The sequence below is a fragment of the Pseudophryne corroboree genome, chromosome 3 (assembly GCF_028390025.1).
Source record: "Pseudophryne corroboree isolate aPseCor3 chromosome 3, aPseCor3.hap2, whole genome shotgun sequence".
In the NCBI taxonomy this organism is placed as follows: Eukaryota; Metazoa; Chordata; class Amphibia; order Anura; family Myobatrachidae; genus Pseudophryne; species Pseudophryne corroboree.
Genome location: NC_086446.1, coordinates 448566548 through 448589981, shown reverse-complemented (window position 1 = coordinate 448589981; position 23434 = coordinate 448566548). Strand labels below are relative to the sequence as shown.

General features: G+C 45.5%; 1 protein-coding gene across 1 annotated transcript in view; it reads left to right on the top strand.

Moving 5' to 3' along the window:
* LOC135057304 (protein-glutamine gamma-glutamyltransferase 5-like) overlaps positions 1–10576 on the top strand; it is a 124346-nt gene extending 113770 nt beyond the window's left edge. Inside the window, exons 12-13 of the mRNA XM_063963194.1 lie at positions 3030–3163; positions 9952–10576. Coding sequence (XP_063819264.1) covers positions 3030–3163; positions 9952–10099 — 282 coding nt within the window. The 3' untranslated portion in view covers positions 10100–10576. The remainder of the gene's footprint in view (positions 1–3029; positions 3164–9951) is intronic.
* The last annotated feature ends 12858 nt before the right edge of the window (positions 10577–23434 follow it).

The following is a 23434-nucleotide window of genomic DNA, read 5'->3' as shown; positions in this document are numbered from 1 at the left end:
GTATACGATGCTGCTATATGTCCACTGCTGCCGTATAATAATAATAACAACAACAACCACAAGTCCCTTACAGTGTTGTTGTGTTGTGCTGCATCAGACCAGTGGTAGTGTCCTGTCCATCAGTCATCCAAGTGACGATATACGCTGCTGCTATATGTCCACTGCTGACGTATAATAATAATAACAACAACAACCACAAGTCCCTTACAGTGTTGTTGTGTTGTGCTACATCAGACCAGTAGTAGTGTCCTGTCCATCAGTCATTCCAGTCATTCCTGTGCCGCATATTGTCTTATACAACTCCCAAAAAATAATGGAGAACAAAAATTTTGAGGATAAAATAGGGAAAGATCAAGAAGAACCACTTCCTCCTAGTGCTGAAGCTGCTGCCACTAGCCATGACATAGATGATGAAATGCCATCAACGTCGTCTGCCAAGGCCGATGCCCAATGTGATAGTTGAGGGCATGTAAAATCCAAAAAGCCAAAGTTCAGTAAAAAGAACCAAGGACAATTCCATCTTGCACCTCTTTTTCTTCTTTGCATCATGTGCTGTTTGGGGATTAGTTTTTTTAAGTGCCATCCTGTCTGTAACTACCACTCCTAGATGGGACAGGTGTTTGTGCCGCACACTTGTGTCGCTTAGCTTGGCCATCCAACTACCTCATTGCACCTCTTTTTCTTCTTTGCATCATGTGCTGTTTGGGGACTAGTTTTTGAATAGTGCCATCTTGTCTGCAACTGCAGTGCCACTCCTAGATGGGCCAGGTGTTTGTGCCGCACACTTGTGTCGCTTAGCTTAGTCACACAGCCACCTCGGTGCAACTTTTAGGCCTAAAAACAATATTGTGAGGTGTGAGGTGTTCAGAATAGACTGGAAATGAGTGGAAATGAATGTTACTGAGGTTAATAATACCGTAGGAGCAAAATGACCCCCAAATTCTGTGTTTTAAAAAAACCAAAACAAAAATCATCCAGATCCAAAACCAAAACACGAAAGGCTGGCTTTGGCAAAACCAAGCCAAAACCAAAACACGAAAGTGGAATTAGAACCAAAACACAAAAAGTGCCCGCTGCACATCTCTAAAAAAGACCAATGTTTGCATTAATGTCCAGGATCATTACTAGGTTCTTCTACCACTCCCCCAAACTCCTGCTCTTGTTCAGGTGTTCCGCAGAGAGTGAAATTGTGCACATGCTTTTGGAAACCCCCCTCTAGAAATCCTGAGTTTGCCTGCATCACACAGGCTTTTTATTGATTTTAGGTAGGGAAATAAATTGCTTATGCAACCAATAGCATACCTCCCAACATGACCCTCTCCAGGAGGGACAGAATGCGCTGCTCCTGGACTTCCCTCTTAATGTATCATTGCCCTCACCTGTGCTGAAACACCTTTCTTATCCACTAACCTGTTCAACACAGGTGCCGGCAATCATAAGTTAAGAGAAAAGTCCAGAAGCAGAGCATTGTGTCCCTCCTGGAGAGGGTCATGTTGGGAGGTATGCAATAGTTTTAGATGTTCTGACCATTGAGGTCGTGGAAAGCTTTACATTTTTGGGGATCCGGATCTTGATAAGTCTGACATGGTAATTAAATACTACACCTATATCAAAAAAAGGCACAGCAATGCTTTTTTTATTTGTTGTTTGGAGACAGTTAAGGGCAGTCTGTGTGAGTAAAGAAACCCTTCTACTGATGCATAGTTGAGAGTGTCTTGATGATTTTATTGTATGGCAACTGTACTGCAGCTGAGTGAGGTGTGCTTGACCGTCTGCTTAGGACTGCAGGAAAAGTAGTTGGGGTGAAGTTGACTTGCATTCAGGACCTCTATGAGAAGAGAGTTTTAAGGAAAACTAGGGATATTTTATCTGACCAATGTAATCAGAACCTTGCTGACACATACAAAATGTTTATATAATACTTTTTTTCAGTCTGCTGTATGTATGTTAAATTGTCATGGCGCACTGATCTGATTTCTTATGTGAGAAGGCGTAATGCTTTTGCCATCTGTTGTTTTATTGTTACCAGTGTTATTTTATTTGTCAATTCATTCTGTTTTGTTCAATGACAGTAAAGTTGTTTTGTATGGTATTACATATACCCCGATACCCCGAATCACAAGAGAGCGCAGAGCGTGCAGGGCATAGGCAGATAGAAGAGAACAAGGATTATTAATTGTCATATTGGTGTATAAAAGTGTTAATGCTGGGTATGTACGCGTGTGTCACAAGGACAGGCAGTTGCTAAAGAGACCATGGGCCTGATTCATAGATGTACAATACGTAGCAACAATGTCGGACACCGCTTAGCGATGTTTTTCTTCCTATGTGCATGCAGCTGTGTAGTAGTACACATATGTACCAAAGTTATATACACAGAGTCGCAGTACAGATATGGATGCGCCGAATCTAAAATGTAAGGGGCGATCTGGGAGGGTGACTGGGAACTAACAGGGTGGCTAAAAAAGACGCATGGAGATGTTGCGTCTTATGGGAGTGTCGCGGTATGTCATGAGAGTGTCGCTCGAAGCAGTAGCATGCACAGACACTGAACCGCTCACATAGGCAGTCATGCTCAGCTGGAGAAACTGCACCTTCCACAGGGCTGATGCCAGGTTGGGTGATGTGACCAATGGTGCATCTAAAGATGCTGACATGGGTATCTCAGTACCTGAACATTTGGAGATTTACACCAGGAGGAGGACATGGGATAGATAGATAGACAGATAGATAGATAGATAGATAGATAGATAGATAGATAGATAGATAGATAGATAGATAGACATAGCAGTGGCTGTGATCAATGGTTCCCTAAATGGATACATATCTCAGTATATTTTTCCTATTCAGTATGGATAGGCTAAATATTGTTGGTTTCCTTGTTTTATATTTAGGTCTTTGGGGTGTCAGCACCTGTAATGTTGCTGTCTGCTTCCTCCCTGTGTACCCAGCTTTAGAATGCAGAGGGAAGAGTACAGATTTGCTACATTCGAACTGCTATAATAACCATTCTGTCATGTCCCCTGCAGTTCCTGGGATCTGCTGTAGTGGACAAGCCATGCAAAGTACATGTCACCATCTGCAATCCTCTAAGTGAGGATATTCACGACTGTCTGCTGGTTATTGAAGGCTGTGGTATCCTGAAGACACCAATGAAATTACTGTAAGTAAATAAAAAAACATAAGCAATAATCAAAGAAATGAAAAAAAATGGAGAAATCACCAACAAATGTACATGTAAATGTACATTTAGTAGGCATCAAAAATGACTGTGTAACTATGTGTGTGGTGATGATTAACTTTATCGGAAGAAAGTTTGGCACTAAAGAGGAAACCAGAATTTTCTTGCAAGTGTTTCCACTAGGGGGCATCTGAGTGCATACCTCCCAACCGATTTTCATTTCATTTTTTGGGCACTGTCTCGCTATCCCACCCACGGGACCCAGTGTTCCATGGTGGAGTGGCAGTTGGTTCAGAAATTCTTACTATGCTACTACTTAGGGAACATACTTGATGATGTTGAGTATAGAGGGGACAGAGGATGAGGAGACAAAGAACAAATAGCAACTCAGATTTTTTTCAGACCACATCTAAAACAGTTCTTGTCCATTGCTTGTTGATGGTTGGGCTGCAGATAACCTTGGCAGGCTGAATATTATATAGTTGTTGTGTCAGCACGTACTTTATGATAATTGTACATAGGGGCAGAGGCATCACATACATGACTAACACCTGGTGCGGCTTCTATAAAAGGGGTGTGGCTTAATGGGCACTGAAAGGGACATGGCTTAACTTCACAGGCATGGCTTCACAGCACGGGGCGTGGTTACGCTACCTGACCCCAGTTTCCATCTCTACGGGGATACGGGAGATGCTGGCTAACCCAGGAGACTGCAGTTAATCTTCTACACACTTTGGTGACACCCCTCGGTGGGTGACACCTGGGTGTTGGCCGCAACCCCATTGTGACGCTACTGCATAGGGGGAGATGTATCAACCCTTCTGAAGAGATTAAGTGGAGAAGTTGCCCATATCAAACAATTAGCTTCTATAATTTATCTAGTTCATTCTATAAAATAATAGCTAGAAGCTGATAGGTTGCCATGGACAACTTCTCCTCAAATTTATCAGCCAGCTGTGTTTATTCAAGGGTTTGGGAGTATCTATAGTCTACCCATTTCTGGTAACCAGAAGGCAGCAACTCAGTATATACACCAGTGACAGGCAATGAAGTCAATGGCTGGGGGCACTGGCTTATTAAACCCTGCCCCCCTTAAAAAAAAGTGTGGGGTTCTCATTATTAAAGAATAACCAGCACCAGGCTGAACCAGCCAGGACTAGTAATGCCATAGCAGGGGGGGGACACTCACATTAGCCACCCTCAAACTGGTCAGTCCAGGGCTGGAATTCCTCAGAAAATGGGGACCCCAAACAAATTAAATGGGGTCTCCGCTCCCGAGCAACATTCAGCCCAGTGCTCTGCCTCGCACCCCTGGTGGCAGTGGATGTGGGGTTCATGGTATGAGAATATTGTTTTTTAAAAACGGCCTACAGGTTCCAGCAAGCCTACCCCAGCATGCTGGCACATGGAGAACCACAACAGCCAGCATGCCCAGACACTAAGGGCTTCTGGTATCTCTAGTCCACCTGTAAAGTAAATATTAAAATAAAAACAGGACACAAGTTTTTTTAATAGTTTATTATACAGCATCTTCACCACGTCCCTGATCTACACCATTGACCATGCTTTCCCTGACATGGTTGCATCTGACCAGTCAGAAATGCCCACTATGTGGCTTCTGGAAGAGAATCTTCCAGCAGCTGCCATTCACAGAAGGTCCTTCTGCTTCCTGGTTCCCTCCCCTAGTGCCTGTCGTGCAGTCGATCACTGATGATTGGATAGCCCAGCGACACTCTCCATCCCACGGCTGCAGACATTAGCAGTCTGTAAAAAAGCAGCACTCACCTTTCCTGATGGGCAGGGACGGCAACAGAAATCTTGGGGCCTGGTATACTAATTTCTCTGAGGTCCCTCTCCCCACTTCACCCCAGACCCACACATCCCTCCACTTCATGTGCCAATAAATGTATTGCCAAATATAAGACACTGTTATACCATACAGTGAAAGGGCCAGATCAACATAAACTACATTTTAAAAGCCAGATCCAACATAAAATACATTGAAAAAAGACAGATCCACATAAAATACACTAGTGTCCCTTATACGTATAATGCCCACAGCAGTAGTGCCACTTATACACATAATGCCCACAGCATTGCCGTTTATACACATAATGCCTATGGTAGTAGTGCCGATTATACACATAAAGCTGATAGTAGTATTGCCGATTATACACATAATGCCCACAGTATTGTCACTTATGCACATAATGCAGATAGTAGTAACGCCACATATACACATAATGCCCATAGCATTGACGCTTATACACATAATGCCGATTGTAGTAACGCTACATATACACATAATGCCCATAGTAGTAGGGCCACTTATACACATAACACCCACAGTATTGCCGCTCATACAGATAATGCCCCCAGTAGTGCGGCTTATACACATTGCGGTCACAGTAATAGTGCCCTTTACATGCTATGCCACACAGTAGTAGCCCCCTGTACAAATAACTCTATAGCTGCCCCCATCTCTGCACATATAACAATATATACTTATTGTTGTGTCTTGGAAGCTGCCCTCCCCTAGGCACCCACCCACAGCACAGTACACTTACCCACCCACTGTGTCTGTCCGCAGGGCTCCTTACCCATGGCACTCAGCAACCAGACAGTAAGTGCGGGAGCTGGGGGAGAAGGAGCAAGGTCAGGACAGCTTTCTATCTATCTATCTGTCTATTTATCAGGTGCCTTCTATAAAATTATATGAAGCAGCTAATTGGTTGCCATGGGCAACTTCTCCACTGGCTTACTTCTACACTCTTTTCACTGCTTCATGAATAGACCCCCATACATTCTCTTGTCTTGTTTAGTTGAACCAAAGTGTAAGACTAATTACTCTATCTATCTATCTATCTATCTATCTATCTATCTATCTATCTATCTATCTATCTATCAGGTTATAGGTATCTTGTATTTCAAAGGAATCAGTTGCTGGGACACCTTAATAAGTCACTCAGCAAACATGGCTGGACATGTGTCTTGCATCATTTATGGACAGTTGTCAGCATTTTAAAAAAAGATTTCTGTGACACATAGCTGCCAAACTTGTGCAACTAAGCACATTAAAATGTGGTACTTTATAAGGCACAGTACACTTACCTGCCTGCTGTGTCTGTCCGAAGGGCTCCTCACCCACAGCACTCAACAGCCAGACAGTGAGTGCGGGAGCTGGGGGAGGAGGAGTAAGGTCAGGACAGCAGTGAGCACTGAGCAGCTCATCACCGTGGCTTTAGCAGCTTGAGTGAGCTTCTGCGCATGTGCAGAAGCTCTGGTCATGGCAGCTTCGCTTGAGATGAATCGGCCTGGCAGTGGGGGGGAGAACAACCGGTAAGGTGAGCACGGGGCTCGGATGAGCAAGGACTGACACAGCATCTCAATCTGCCCCTATTTTGACGTCCCTGCCAGGCGGGCGGGCGGCGCAAACCAACTAGAATAAATCCATTTCTAGCTGCGCCGCACTGCTGCATCCATGCTGACTGTCCCTCAGAATCTTGGGGCCCCTCACAACATCGGGGCCCGGTACGGGTGTCCCCTCTGACCCCCCCTGTCGCCGAGCCTGCTGATGGTTGCAGATAGGAGCAATGCCATGTAAATATAAAGTAGTGAAGGGTCTGATCATCAACCATCGATGAATGTATCAATGTTTTTGGAAAAAAACTTTTTTTAAATAAAATATGTGTTGGATATGTTTTTTTTAACTAAATGTTCCTAACCTAATTCAATCCTAAAACAATAAAAAAACTAATGTTTTTTGGACATTTTTTTTAGCCAGTTAAGTGGTTGGGCTTTGTTTCTTTAGGTCACAGGTTCTCAAACTCGGTCCTCAGGACTCCACACGGTGCATGTTTTTGCAGGTCTCCTCACAGAATTGCAAGTGAAATAAGTAGCTCCACCTGTGGACCTTTAAAAATGTGTCAGTGAATAATTAATACACCTGTGCACCTGCTGGGTTACCTGCAAAACATGCACTGTGTGGAGTCCTGAGGACTGAGTTTGAGAACCTATGACCTAGAGCAGTGGTTCTCAAACTTGGTCCTCAGGACCCCACACAGTGCATGTTTTGCAGGTAACCCAGCAAGTGCACAGGTGTATTCATAATTCACTGACACATTTTAAAAAGTCCACAGGTGGAGCAAATGATTTCACTTGTGATTCTGTGAGGAGACCTGCAAAACATGCGCACTGTGTGGGGTCCTGAGGACCGAGTTTGAGAACCTGTGACCTAGAGCATAGGTCCTATGCTCTGTCTAGGTCATAGGTTCTCAAACTCGGTCCTCAGGACCCCACACAGTGCATGTTTTGCAGGTAACCCAGCAGGTGAACAGGTGAATTAATTACTCACTGACACATTTTTAAAAGACCACAGGTGGAACTAATTATTTCACTTGTAATTCAGTGAGGAGACCTGCAAAACATGCACTGTGTGGGGTCCTGAAGACCGAGTTTGAGAACATTTGCTCTAGGTCTTCAAAACTGAACTAGCTTTGCTTTAAACCAGTGGTTTCTGAACCTCAACCCTCAACTTTCCCCAACTGGTCATGTTTTCAGGATTTCTGTCTGTAAAAGCAGGTGGGATAATTACTGATGCAGCAACATAGAGTAACTCACCTGTGCATGAGTAAAGAAATACACAAAACATGACGTGTTGGTGGTACTTAAAGACTAGATTTGAGAACCCCTTCTCTTAAAAATTAGCATTTGATCTGATGTGTACTAACTAAATATAATGTGATCTGCATGCTTCATTCTGTAGCAGCAGTAATAATGCTATTCATTATTTGTTCTATCCTTCTATTTTTATTGAATTTCCATTTAGCATCGCATAAGTTTGTCAATGGACAGATCTTCCTGCTTCTGTCGTATCTTGCGCAGCACTAAGGGCCTTATTCAGCAAAACATAAAAGTTAGCAATTGGACAAAACCATGTAGCCAAGGGTGTAGCTGCCATAGGTGCAGGCAGTGCAGCTGCTATGGGGCCCAGAGCTGAGAGGGGCCCACCTTCCCTGTCAAAGTTGCATGTGTTATATACATTTTTCGCCATTGGGTGGTACGTAGAGGTCTTTTAAAACTTTTTCCTTGGAACCTGCAATATATAATATGAACCGGGGCACTGTAATAAAGCACGATATGAATGGGGAGCACTATATCATAATGTGAATTGGGGGTACTGTGCTGCATAATGTGTACTGGCAGCTCTAAAATGTGACATAGTGTGAACTTGAGAATTACTGTGATTCATAAAAGAAACTAGGGCACTACTATGGGGCATGACATTAAATAAGGCTCTGCTATGGTTCAGAAAATGAACTAGTGCATTATTATAGAGCATAAAATTAACAACTGCTGCAGAGAAGTGTCTCTCTAGAAGTATTGGGACAGGGGCCACTTCAAAATGTTGCTAGGGGGCCCACAAAGTACTGGCTGCGCCCCTGCATGTAGCACTGTAGGTGGGGCAGATGTAACATGTGCAGATAGAGTTAGATTGGGGGGGGGGGGGGGGGTTCAAGCTGAAATCTAAAGTGCAGTGTAGAAATAAAGCAGCCAGGATTTACCATGCACAGAAACCATATAACCCACCCAAATCTAAATCTCTCTGCACATGTTACATCTGAACCACCTACAGTGCAACATGGTTTTGGCCAATTGCTAACTTTTTTGCTTTGCTGACAAACCTGAATAACACCCTAAATCCAACTGCTTCCACCAAAATGTCAAATATGGTTGTTCTTGAACTAATATGATCTGGGTTGTTTAATGAGGTGTGATGAATATGCCTGTACCAAATTGCTGATCTTGAAAATAAAATATAATTGTTTTTATTGAACTAGGACTAACTCTGTTAATACACTGACTAGAGGCCCCAATAGAATCCTTCAGACTAGTAAACCTCCGGTATAATTTCTAAGAGGTGGATTCTTAAAGCCACCAATTGTTTCCAGGTTGGTAACAACATTTAAAATGCTAAAATAATATTAATTTCAAAACACGCCACTTATTTATTTATTATTTATTAACAGTTTCTTATATAGCGCAACAAATTCCGTTGCGCTTTACAATTGGAAACAATGATAAATCAAAACTGGGTAAAAGCAAACAGTCATAGAGGGGGGAAGGCCCTGCTCACAAGCTTAAAATCTAATAAATATACACAGGGTCGGACTGGACCACAGGGGTACAGAGGAAATCGCCAGTGGGCCCCGCTGCCTGAGGGACCCATCCCTTCCTCTAATGTCAGGATCCAGATAATGTAGTCAAATTAAACATTGATACTCTATTAGAGTGTCAAATACATGATGGTCTGTAATGGCTGTCTAAGCCTCTGTGTGGCTGGTCTCCTCGTGGTAACTGGCCACATCCCTTAAGCATGGGGCCCTACACCTGCATTCCCCTGTTGGGCCCTTCATGCCCTAGTCCAACACTGAACATACATTCTCTATTTGGGAGGCAATCACGAGACTGCCTGTCAGGATCCTGGCAGTCACAATGCCAATGCCGGAATCCCGACAGGTGGTGAAATGCTGCCGCTGGAATCCCGACGCCACAGGCTTTTCTCCCTCTGTGGGTTTCCACGACACCCATAGAGGGAGAATAGATACTAGCACTCGCCCCACTGCTGGCATACTGGTGGCCGGGATCCCTCTGTCAGGATAATGACAGACGGAATCCCGGCCGCCAGTAACAGGTGTGTATTCCCTCTATTTATTGTCACATGATAACCACTGAATTATAACAATTGCCTGTCCCTTTTTTCCTTTCAGTGTGGGCACCATGAGTAAGAAAGAAAAATCAATCTTGGAGCTAGATCTGGTTCCCTATAAAACAGGACTCAAACAGCTTCTAGTGAACCTAAGCTGCAACAAGTTCCGGGTCCTCAAGGGCTACAAGACAGTTCTGGTCAATCCCTGAATTTACACTTTATAAACTGAAAGGGCAGTAGTACTGTTACGGCTGCACATGACCAAACGTAAGGGTTCACCAACTGCATTATTGGTAACGGCAGGAATAGAGATTTGGCATAAAAGGCACGCTAGATCTCTAGATGCTCTGATGAGGTGACATAAGGAGCAAATAAACTGCGATTTTGAAATATTGGGTTTGTATATATGGAACCATGCCAGTTTCTCAGTGTACAAAAAAGTAATTACTTTGTTAGCTACTGCTAGGCACTTTATACATAAATATTTTTCTATACTGTATACTGGACAGAATGATCACATTATGAACTGTGTTTAAACGGGTTGGGGATGGAATCCCGGCGGCCGGGATCCGGGGTTTAAACATATTCAAGATTTTACTAGAACTTTGAAAGAATTATTATTATTATTTTAAAGATTGCAAGCTCGATTTGTTTTGTCATAACTCGTAATATATTTTCTGCTTAAAAGTTGCTTTACTAATAAAACCAAACTTTTAAAATGAAAAGATAAAAGAAAATGTTGCAGTAACAAAATTCAACTGTTTTATTTAATATGCACATTTTAATTTTATGGTAATAATCCTACACTTACTGTACCATACACATTGGGGTAATTCGGAAATAGGGGTGTTACTACGTGACCATATCCTCAGGCCGCATTTTTACATTATTAAATAAATAAAAATTGCAAAAGTAATTTTATGGTAATGTTTCCTGTAGATTGGGATGCTTCAGAGATTATAGCTTAATCTCTGACTGCTGCTGAGAAGTAATAATACAATGTTGTTTTGAGAGTTATTTCATTTTTCAACAGCCAAAAAGACATGCTTTTATGTTAGAGCAGTTATAGACAACCTGATCCACTTCCAGAGCTATGTTAAGCACATAACTCTTAGAGGTAGTCGTATTAACGCCTCTAAAACTGACAAGTGGTGGTGTAGCAACCTATCATTTTATAAAATAAAATAGAGAAATGATAGCTAGAATCTGATTGGTTGCTATGGCTAATACCACCACTTGTCTGCTTTAGAAGCTTTAGTAAATCTACACCTTAATCTCCATAATAATGAAGTGAATACATTTAATGAAAGAGACACCTATCCTTGAAGACATGTCAGTGGGAATCCTATAATATAAAAGCCAGGTCTGCTCCTCACATCTGTTATGTGTGCTGGGGGCCACTAGAGGCCGCCACACAGACCAAATGATTCCTTTGTGTGCTCAAACAAAAGTGAAACTGCAAGGAGATGTTACAACCTCCTCACCTACTGCTGATAATAATAATAATAATACTGATCTGACTGTTTCACACTTGCTGCATATGAAGAGAGGGGGCTGGGCAGAGAAAGTGAGCATAGGATTGGTAGGGGCAGATAGGGACAGTGGAGAGAGAGATGCTGATTTTTTTCAATATAGTCACCTCTGTGTGACACAGACACGCACACACATACACACTCCCTATGTACACTGCACCCCCATCATATACTGCCCCTATATATACTGCACCCATATCCTCTTCCATATTCTGAACCCCCACCATATACTGCCCCTATATACTCACTGCACCCCCATACACCTCCATGTAGTGCCCCCTATATACAGGGCACCCCCTCCTCCATATACTGCTCCCACCATATACTGCATACTCTGCACCCCCTCCTCCATATACTATGCTGCAACCCCAGTTTCTCTGACGTCCTAGTGGATGCTGGGAACTCCGTAAGGACCATGGGGAATAGCGGCTCCGCAGGAGACTGGGCACAAAAGTAAAAGCTTTAGGACTACCTGGTGTGCACTGGCTCCTCCCCCTATGACCCTCCTCCAAGCCTCAGTTAGATTTTTGTGCCCGGCCGAGAAGGGTGCACACTAGGGGCTCTCCTGAGCTTCTTAGTGAAAAGTTTAGTTTTAGGTTTTTTATTTTCAGTGAGACCTGCTGGCAACAGGCTCACTGCATCGAGGGACTAAGGGGAGAAGAAGCGAACTCACCTGCGTGCAGAGTGGATTGGGCTTCTTAGGCTACTGGACACCATTAGCTCCAGAGGGACCGAACACAGGCCCAGCCTCGGAGCTCGGTCCCGGAGCCGCGCCGCCGGCCCCCTTACAGAGCCAGAAGCAAGAAAAGGTCCGGAAAAATCGGCGGCAGAAGACATCAGTCTTCAACAAGGTAGCGCACAGCACTGCAGCTGTGCGCCATTGTTACTCAGGCACACTTCACACTCCGGTCACTGAGGGTGAAGGGCGCTAGGGGGGGGGGCGCCCTGAGCAGCAATGTAAAACACCTTGGCTGGCATAAATACACCACATATAACCCCCAGGGCTATATGGGTGTATTTTAACCCCTGCCAGAATTACCAAAAAAGCGGGAGAAAAGGCCGCCGAGAAGGGGGCGGAGCCTATCTCCTCAGCACACGGGCGCCATTTTCCATCACAGCTCCGCTGGAAGGACGTCTCCCTGACTCTCCCCTGCAGTCCTGCACTATAGAAAAGGGTAAAAAAGAGAGGGGGGGCACTAATTTGGCGCAGTTTTATATTAACAGCAGCTATAAAGGAAAAGCACACTTGATAGTGGTATTCCTGTATATATATAGCGCTTTGGTGTGTGCTGGCATACTCTCCCTCTGTCTCCCCAAAGGGCTAGTGGGGTCCTGTCCTCTATCAGAGCATTCCCTGTGTGTGTGCGGTGTGTCGGTACGATTGTGTCGACATGTTTGAGGAGGAAAATGAGATGGAAGCGGAGCAATTGCCTATTATACAGTTGTCACCCCCTAGGGAGTCGACACCTGAGTGGATGAGCTTGTGGAAGGAACTGCGTGACAGTGTCAGCTCCTTACGACAGACAGTTGACGACATGAGACAGCCGGCTAATCAGCTTGTGCCTGTCCAGGGGTCTCAAACGCCCGTTACCTCAAATGGCAGACACAGACACGGATACTGACTCCAGTGTCGATGATGAGGAGACAAACGTGACTTCCACTAGGGCCACACGTTACATGATTGAAGCAATGAAAAATGTATTGCATATATCTGATAATACAAGTACCACTAAGAAGGGTATTATGTTTGGTGAGAAAAACGTGGGTTTCCCCCGATAAAAAACTGATAATTCCTAAAAGGTTATTGGCATCGTACCCTTTCCCGCCAGAGGATAGGGCACGTTGGGAAACACCCCCTAGGGTGGATAAAGCGCTCACACGATTGTCTAAACAGGTAGCATTACCCTCTCCTGATACGGCCGCCCTAAAGGAACCTGCCGATAGAAAGCTGGAGAATATCCTAAAATGTATATACTCTCACACGGGTGTTATACTGCGACCAGCAATAGCCTCAGCCTGGATTTGCAGTGCGGGCCTGGCGTGATCGGATTCCCTGACTGAAAATATTGATACCCTTGATAGGGACAGTATATTATTGACTATAGAGCATTTGAAGGATGCATTTCTATATATGCGTGATGCACAGAGGGATATTTGCCGACTGGCATCAAGAGTTAGCGCGCTGTCCATTTCTGCAAGAAGAGGTTTATGGACGCGGCAGTGGTCAGGTGATGCGGATTCTAAAAGGCACATGGAAGTATTGCCTTATAAGGGGGAGGAGTTATTTGGGGTAGGTCTATCAGACCTGGTAGCCACGGCAACTGCTGGAAAATCCACATTTTTACCCCAGGTAGCTTCTCAACCTAAGAAGACTCCATACTATCAGGCACAGTCCTTTCGGCCCCATAAGGGCAAGCGGGCAAAAGGCGCCTCATTTCTGCCCCGTGGCAGAGGGAGAGGAAAAAGGCTGCAACAAACAGCCAGTTCCCAGGAACAAAAGCCCTCTCCCGCCTCCGCAAAGTCCTCAGCATGACGCTGGGGCTTTACAAGCGGACTCAGGCACGGTGGGGGCCCGTCTCAAGAAGTTCAGTGCGCAGTGGGCCCACTCACAAGTGGACCCCTGGATCCTTCAGGTGGTATCTCAGGGGTACAAATTGGAATTCGAGACGTCTCCCCCTCGCCGTTTTCTAAAGTCTGCTTTACCGACGTCTCCCTCAGACAGGGAGGCAGTATTGGAAGCCATTCACAAGCTGTATTCCCAGTAGGTGATAATCAAGGTACCCCTCCTACAACAAGGAAAGGGGTACTATTCCACACTATTTGTGGTACTGAAGCCGGACGGCTCGGTGAGACCAATTTTAAACCTGAAATCCTTGAACACTTACATACAAAGGTTCAAATTCAAGATGGAGTCACTCAGAGCAGTGATTGCAAACCTGGAAGAAGGGGACTATATGGTGTCTCTGGACATCAAAGATGCTTACCTACACGTCCCAATTTACCCTTCTCACCAAGGGTACCTCAGGTTTGTGGTACAGAACTGTCACTATCAGTTTCAGACGCTGCCGTTTGGATTGTCCACGGCACCCCAGGTCTTTACCAAGGTAATGGCCGAAATGATGATACTCCTTCGAAGGAAGGGAGTTTTAGTTATCCCTTACTTGGACGATCTCCTGATAAGGGCAAGATCCAGGGAACAGTTGGAAGTCGGGGTAGCACTATCTCAGATAGTGCTGCGCCAGCACGGTTGGATTCTCAATATTCCAAAATCGCAGCTGATCCCGACGACACGACTTCTATTCCTAGGGATGATCCTGGACACAGTCCAGAAATAGGTGTTTCTCCCAGAGGAGAAAGCCAGGGAGTTATCCGAACTAGTCAGAAAGCTCCTAAAACCAGGCCAAGTCTCAGTGCATCAATGCACAAGGGTTCTGGGAAAAATGGTGGCTTCTTACGAAGCAATCCCATTCAGCAGATTCCATGCAAGAACCTTCCAGTGGGATCTGCTAGACAAATGGTCCGGGTCGCATCTTCAGATGCATCAGCGGATAATCTTGTCTCCAAGGACAAGAGTGTCTCTCCTGTGGTGGTTGCAGAGTGCTCATCTTCTAGAGGGCCGCAGATTCGGCATTCAGGACTGGGTCCTGGTGACCACGGATGCCAGCCTGAGAGGCTGGGGAGCAGTCACACAGGGAAGAAATTTCCAGGGCTTGTGGTCAAGGCTGGAGACATCACTTCACATAAATATCCTGGAGCTAAGAGCCATCTACAATGCTCTGAGCCTAGCAAGACCTCTGCTTCAAGGTCAGCCGGTGCTGATCCAGTCGGACAACATCACGGCAGTCGCCCATGTAAACAGACAGGGCGGCACAAGAAGCAGGAGGGCAATGACAGAAGTTGCAAGGATTCTTCGCTGGGCAGAAAATCATGTGATAGCACTGTCAGCAGTGTTCATTCCGGGAGTGGACAACTGGGAAGTAGACTTCCTCAGCAGACACGACCTCCACCCGGGGGAGTGGGGACTTCACCCAGAAGTCTTCCACATGATTGTGAACCGTTGGGAAAAACCAAAGGTGGACATGATGGCGTCCCGCCTCAACAAAAAACTAGACAGGTATTGCGCCAGGTCGAGGGACCCTCAGGCAATAGCTGTGGACGCACTGGTAACACCATGGGTGTACCAGTCAGTGTATGTGTTCCCTCCTCTGCCTCTCATACCCAAGGTACTGAGGATCATAAGAAGGAGAGGAGTAAGGACTATACTCGTGGCTCCGGATTGGCCAAGAAGGACTTGGTACCCGGAACTTCAAGAGATGCTCACAGAGGAGCCGTGGCCTCTACCTCTAAGAAAGGACCTGCTCCAGCAGGGACCCTGTCTCTTCCAAGACTTACCGCGGCTGCGTTTGACGGCATGGCGGTTGAACGCCGAATCCTGAAGGAAAAAGGCATTCCGGATGAAGTCATCCCTACCCTGATCAAAGCCAGGAAGGATGTAACCGTACAACATTATCACCGTATTTGGCGTAAATATGTTGCGTGGTGCGAGGCCAGGAAGGCCCCTACAGAGGAATTTCAACTGGGTCGTTTCCTGCATTTCCTGCAAACAGGACTGTCTATGGGCCTAAAATTAGGGTCCATTAAGGTTCAGATTTCGGCCCTGTCGATTTTCTTCCAAAAAGAACTGGCTTCAGTTCCTGAAGTACAGACGTTTGTCAAGGGGGTACTGCATATACAACCTCCTTTTGTGCCTCCAGTGGCACCTTGGGATCTCAATGTAGTTTTGGGATTCCTAAAATCACATTGGTTTGAACCACTTTCCACTGTGGACTTAAAATATCTCACATGGAAGGTGGTAATGCTGTTAGCCCTGGCTTCAGCCAGGCGTGTCTCAGAATTGGCGGCTTTATCCTATAAAAGCCCTTACCTAATTTTTCATACGGACAGGGCAGAATTGAGGACTCGTCCTCAATTTCTCCCTAAGGTGGTTTCAGCATTTCACTTGAACCAGCCTATTGTGGTGCCTGCGGCTACTAGGGACTTGGAGGACTCCAAGTTGCTGGACGTAGTCAGGGCCCTGAAAATATATGTTTCCAGGACGGCTGGAGTCAGAAAATCTGACTCGCTGTTTATCCTGTATGCACCCAACAAGCTGGGTGCTCCTGCTTCTAAGCAGACTATTGCTCGTTGGATTTGTAGTACAATTCAGCTTGCACATTCTGTGGCAGGCCTGCCACAGCCAAAATCTGTAAAAGCCCATTCCACAAGGAAAGTGGGCTCATCTTGGGCGGCTGCCCGAGGGGTCTCGGCTTTACAACTTTGCCGAGCAGCTACTTGGTCAGGGGCAAACACGTTTGCTAAATTCTACAAATTTGATACCCTGGCTGAGAAGGACCTGGCGTTCTCTCATTCGGTGCTGCAGAGTCATCCGCACTCTCCCGCCCGTTTGGGAGCTTTGGTATAATCCCCATGGTCCTTACGGAGTTCCCAGCATCCACTAGGACGTCAGAGAAAATAAGAATTTACTTACCGATAATTCTATTTCTCGTAGTCCGTAGTGGATGCTGGGCGCCCATCCCAAGTGCGGATTGTCTGCAATACTTGTACATAGTTATTGTTACAAAAATCGGGTTATTATTGTTGTGAGCCATCTTTTCAGAGGCTCCTCTGTTATCATGCTGTTAACTGGGTTCAGATCACAGGTTGTACGGTGTGATTGGTGTGGCTGGTATGAGTCTTACCCGGGATTCAATATCCTTCCTTATTGTGTACGCTCGTCCGGGCACAGTATCCTAACTGAGGCTTGGAGGAGGGTCATAGGGGGAGGAGCCAGTGCACACCAGGTAGTCCTAAAGCTTTTACTTTTGTGCCCAGTCTCCTGCGGAGCCGCTATTCCCCATGGTCCTTACGGAGTTCCCAACATCCACTACGAACTACGAGAAATAGAATTATCGGTAAGTAAATTCTTATTTTACTTGCCATCCCGGGACTTGGCAACAAGTAACAGCAGTAACCAGGAAATGGATACAGGAACCACCAGATGGTCCTGCAGCGCTCAGAGCAGAGGCATCGGGGACCCAGGGGGAAGAAGGTGAATCAGTCTGCCAGGAAGAGGTGAGACCCTGTGTCTGGTGAGCAGTGCAGTGACCGGATGGAGGAGGGGTCAGTTCTGGTTCTGCAGATGATGCGGGTGAGGAGGCAGATAACTGGCTCAAAAGCTTGATATATACTGTGCGCCAAGAGAGCGGGGGGTCCTTTGCTCGCCCCTCCCAGCTGCGGGTGACTACTGGTGTCCTCTACCCCACAGACTGGCCAGGAGCTGTGTGGGACTGGTGAGCTTACACGTGCCAGTACTAGTGGATATACTGTAGTGCAGCATCATTAAAGCCTGCTCATTACAGATATACAGCATCTATATTTATAAAAGGTTAACGCTACACACACACTCACACACACTGACACACACTTAGCATGACAGAGCCCCAGCTCCCAGCAGCAGGACTTCCAAAAACCCAGCACCTCCTGCATGAGTAGCGACCGCCCTCCTAACATACCCTCCAACATTTTACACAGAAAAATCGGTACAAATCCGAAAAAGGGGCGTGGTCGCGTGTAAAGGGGGGCGTGGTCACGTCCCTTTTCCTATACTTTCAATGGAAGTTTGGAGAGGCAAAAATCGGTACAGACCATGAAAAAAAGGTACTGTACCTATTAAAAAGGTACAGTTGGAGGGTATGTCCTAATATAATCCGGCCCTGGCGTCCTTCGTTTTGATGGGCTTTTAACTAGTATAAACGTGTTACAAGTGAAAACAAAAAATAATATGACCGCAAAGCAGAAAGGAGCTGGGATCAGTAAGTGACGCCTATTGCCCATCACTTTGTTAGAACTTACCTATCACTATCCTGGACACAGTGGTGGCAGCCATTTTGTGTACTGAGTCAGTATGCAAGAAAATGCAGACTATTGACTTCTCAGGATCCAATAACATTACTGATGCATATAGTGTATGTGGGTCTTATTTACTACTTACATATTATTCCTGTTTTATTATATACTGTTTAAGCACATATGACAAAATAAGGAAGGCATAGACATTAAATAGACTTTGTAAAGGTCTAATACACTGTAATACCAATAAATAAAATTGATCCATACAGAACACAATTTTCTGCACTCTCTGAAATAATTGTTGCCTGGCACAATGGGAATAAAGTGACTTCACAAAGAATTGATTGTGGTGTGTCATTGTTTTTTCTTATTACAGACTCTTAACCACTAAGCCAAGAAATTATTAGTGATGAGCGGGTTCGGTTTCTCGGGAACCGAACCCCCCCGAACTTCATCCTTTTTACACGGGTCCGAGGCATACTGGGATTCTCCCGTATGGCTCGGTTAACCCGAGCGCGCCCGAACGTCATCATCCCGCTGTCGGATTCTCGCGAGATTCGGATTCTATATAAGCAGCCGCGCGTCGCCGCCATTTTCACTCGTGCATTGGAAATGTTAGGGAGAGGACGTGGCTGGTGTCCTCTCCGTTATTGTTGAACTTGATTGTGCATTATTGCTTAATTGTGGGGAGGGCTGGGGAGCAGCTGTATAATATAGGAGGAGTACAGCGCAGAGTTTTGCTGATCAGTGACCACCAGTTATCTTTTCTCTGCCTGAAAAAAACACTCCATATCTGTGCTCAGTGTGCTGCATATATCTGTGCTCACACTGCTTAATTGTGGGGACTGGGGAGCAACTGTATTATATAGCAGGAGTACAGTGCAGAGTTTTGCTGACAGTGACCACCAGTATACGTTGTCTGCCTGAAAAACACTCCATATCTGTGCTCAGTGTGCTGCTTTATTGTGGGGACTGGGGACCACCAGTATAATATTATATAGGAGTACAGTGCAGAGTTTTGCTGACCAGTGACCACCAGTATATAATATAAAGCATTACGGTACAGTAGGCCACTGCTGTACCTACCTCTGTGTCGTTATTAAGTATACTATCCATCTAGATTCTATACCTGTGGTGCATTTCAGTTGTGCAGTTTGCTGACACAGTGACCACCAGTATACTATATATAGCAGTACGGTACGGAAGGCCACTGCTGTACCTACCTCTGTGTCGTCATTAAGTATACTATCCATCTACATTCTATACCTGTGGTGCATTTTAGTTTTGCAGTTTGCTGACACAGTGACCACCAGTATACTATATATAGCAGTACGGTACGGAAGGCCACTGCTGTACCTACCTCTGTGTCGTCATTAAGTATACTATCCATCTACATTCTAAACCTGTGGTGCATTTTAGTTTTGCAGTTTGCTGACACAGTGACCACCAGTATACTATATATAGCAGTACGGTACGGAAGGCCACTGCTGTACCTACCTCTGTGTCGTCATTAAGTATACTATCCATCTACATTCTATACCTGTGGTGCATTTTAGTTTTGCAGTTTGCTGACACAGTGACCACCAGTATACTATATATAGCAGTACGGTACGGAAGGCCACTGCTGTACCTACCTCTGTGTCGTCATTAAGTATACTATCCATCTACGTTCTATACCTGTGGTGCATTTTAGTTTTGCAGTTTGCTGACACAGTGACCACCAGTATACTATATATAGCAGTACGGTACGGAAGGCCACTGCTGTACCTACCTCTGTGTCGTCATTAAGTATACTATCCATCTAAATTCTATACCTGTGGTGCGCCTCTTTTTTTCTTTGCATCATGTGCTGTTTGGGGACAATTTTTTTGAAGTGCCATCCTGTCTGACACTGCAGTGCCACTCCTAGATGGGCCAGGTGTTTGTGTCGGCCACTTGTGTCGCTTAGCTTAGTCACACAGCGACCTTGGTGCGCCTCTTTTTTTCTTTGCATCATGTGCTGTTTGGGGACAATTTTTTTGAAGTGCCATCCTGTCTGACACTGCAGTGCCACTCCTTGATGGGCCAGGTGTTTGTGTCGGCCACTTGTGTCGCTTAGCTTAGTCACACAGCGACCTTGGTGCGCCTCTTTTTTTCTTTGCATCATGTGCTGTTTGGGGACAATTTTTTTGAAGTGCCATCCTGTCTGACACTGCAGTGCCACTCCTAGATGGGCCAGGTGTTTGTGTCGGCCACTTGTGTCGCTTAGCTTAGCCATCCAGCGACCTCGGTGCAAATTTTAGGACTAAAAATAATATTGTGAGGTGTGAGGTGTTCAGAATAGACTGGAAATGAGTGGAAATTATGGTTATTGAGGTTAATAATACTATGGGATCAAAATGACCCCCAAATTCTATGATTTAAGCTGTTTTTTAGGGTTTTTTTTTTAAAAACACCCGAATCCAAAACACACCCGAATCCGACAAAAAAATTTCGGTGAGGTTTTGGCAAAACGCGTCCGAATCCAAAACACGGCCGCGGAACCGAAACCAAAACACAAAACCCGAAAAATGTCCCCGGTGCACATCACTAGTAATTATCAAGAAGAAATGTGCTGTTGCTGTTAGAATATATTTTGGTTAGCTTCATATGTCTGAGGTTGTTTACTATGTGATGTTTCAGAAGGAGGTGAACAAGATTTCCAGCATAGCATGGTGTGTGTGCTTAAGAGCTACAAATGTTATGTCCCTCCTCTGGCCTGTGCATCTTATCTGTAGAGCTCACATTTCAAATCCATGAGCTATCTTTCAGTCAAAAAACTTTATCAACAGAGGTTCTATTACTCTACTGAGTACTCCAGTTCTTCTCTGTCAGTATCTTTTGTATTCTATTTTGTGCAGCAAATTTTGTTACACAATGGGGGTCATTCCGAGTTGTTCGTTCGTTATTTTTTTTTCGCAACGGAGCGATTAGTCGCTAATGCGCATGCGCAATGTCCGCAGTGCGACTGCGCCAAGTAAATTTGCTATGCAGGTAGGAATTTTACTCACGGCATTACAAGGTTTTTTCTTCGTTCTGGTGATCGTAATGTGATTGACAGGAAGTGGGTGTTTCTGGGCGGAAACAGGCCGTTTTATGGGTGTGTGTGAAAAAACGCTACCGTTTCTGGGAAAAACGCGGGAGTGGCTGGAGAAACGGAGGAGTGTCTGGGCGAACGCTGGGTGTGTTTGTGACGTCAAACCAGGAACGACAAGCACTGAACTGATCGCACTGGAAGAGTAAGTCTCGAGCTACTCAGAAACTGCACAGAGAAGTCTTTTCGCAATATTGCGAATCTTTCGTTCGCAATTTTGATAAGCTAAGACTCACTCCCAGGAGGCGGCGGCTTAGCGTGTGCAAAGCTGCTAAAAGCAGCTTGCGAGCGAACAACTCGGAATGACCCCCAATATTTTTACTAATGCAGCCTTGGCGATTTTGCCGATGTTACCGACCAATGATATTATCGTTGGCCGATTTTTCTTCAGCGATTTTAATCATACACACTGGATGATACTAGAGATGAGCGCCTGAAATTTTTCGGGTTTTGTGTTTTGGTTTTGGGTTCGGTTCCGCGGCCGTGTTTTGGGTTCGAACGCGTTTTGGCAAAACCTCACCGAATTTTTTTTGTCGGATTCGGGTGTGTTTTGGATTCGGGTGTTTTTTTCAAAAAACACTAAAAAACAGCTTAAATCATAGAATTTGGGGGTCATTTTGATCCCAAAGTATTATTAACCTCAAAAACCATAATTTACACTCATTTTCAGTCTATTCTGAATACCTCACACCTCACAATATTATTTTTAGTCCTAAAATTTGCACCGAGGTCGCTGTGTGAGTAAGATAAGCGACCCTAGTGGCCGACACAAACACCGGGCCCATCTAGGAGTGGCACTGCAGTGTCACGCAGGATGTCCCTTCCAAAAAACCCTCCCCAAACAGCACATGACGCAAAGAAAAAAAGAGGCGCAATGAGGTAGCTGTGTGAGTAAGATTAGCGACCCTAGTGGCCGACACAAACACCGGGCCCATCTAGGAGTGGCACTGCAGTGTCACGCAGGATGGCCCTTCCAAAAAACCCTCCCCAAACAGCACATGACGCAAAGAAAAAAAGAGGCGCAATGAGGTAGCTGTGTGAGTAAGATTAGCGACCCTAGTGGCCGACACAAACACCGGGCCCATCTAGCAGTGGCACTGCAGTGTCACGCAGGATGTCCCTTCCAAAAAACCCTCCCCAAACAGCACATGACGCAAAGAAAAAAAGAGGCGCAATGAGGTAGCTGTGTGAGTAAGATTAGCGACCCTAGTGGCCGACACAAACACCGGGCCCATCTAGGAGTGGCACTGCAGTGTCACGCAGGATGTCCCTTCCAAAAAACCCTCCCCAAACAGCACATGACGCAAAGAAAAAAAGAGGCGCAATGAGGTAGCTGACTGTGTGAGTAAGATTAGCGACCCTAGTGGCCGACACAAACACCGGGCCCATCTAGGAGTGGCACTGCAGTGTCACGCAGGATGTCCCTTCCAAAAAACCCTCCCCAATCAGCACATGATGCAAAGAAAAAGAAAAGAAAAAAGAGGTGCAAGATGGAATTGTCCTTGGGCCCTCCCACCCACCCTTATGTTGTATAAACAAAACAGGACATGCACACTTTAACCAACCCATCATTTCAGTGACAGGGTCTGCCACACGACTGTGACTGATATGACGGGTTGGTTTGGACCCCCCCCAAAAAAGAAGCAATTAATCTCTCCTTGCACAAACTGGCTCTACAGAGGCAAGATGTCCACCTCATCTTCACCCTCCGATATATCACCGTGTACATCCCCCTCCTCACAGATTATCAATTCGTCCCCACTGGAATCCACCATCTCAGCTCCCTGTGTACTTTGTGGAGGCAATTGCTGCTGGTCAATGTCTCCGCGGAGGAATTGATTATAATTCATTTTAATGAACATCATCTTCTCCACATTTTCTGGATGTAACCTCGTACGCCGATTGCTGACAAGGTGAGCGGCGGCACTAAACACTCTTTCGGAGTACACACTTGTGGGAGGGCAACTTAGGTAGAATAAAGCCAGTTTGTGCAAGGGCCTCCAAATTGCCTC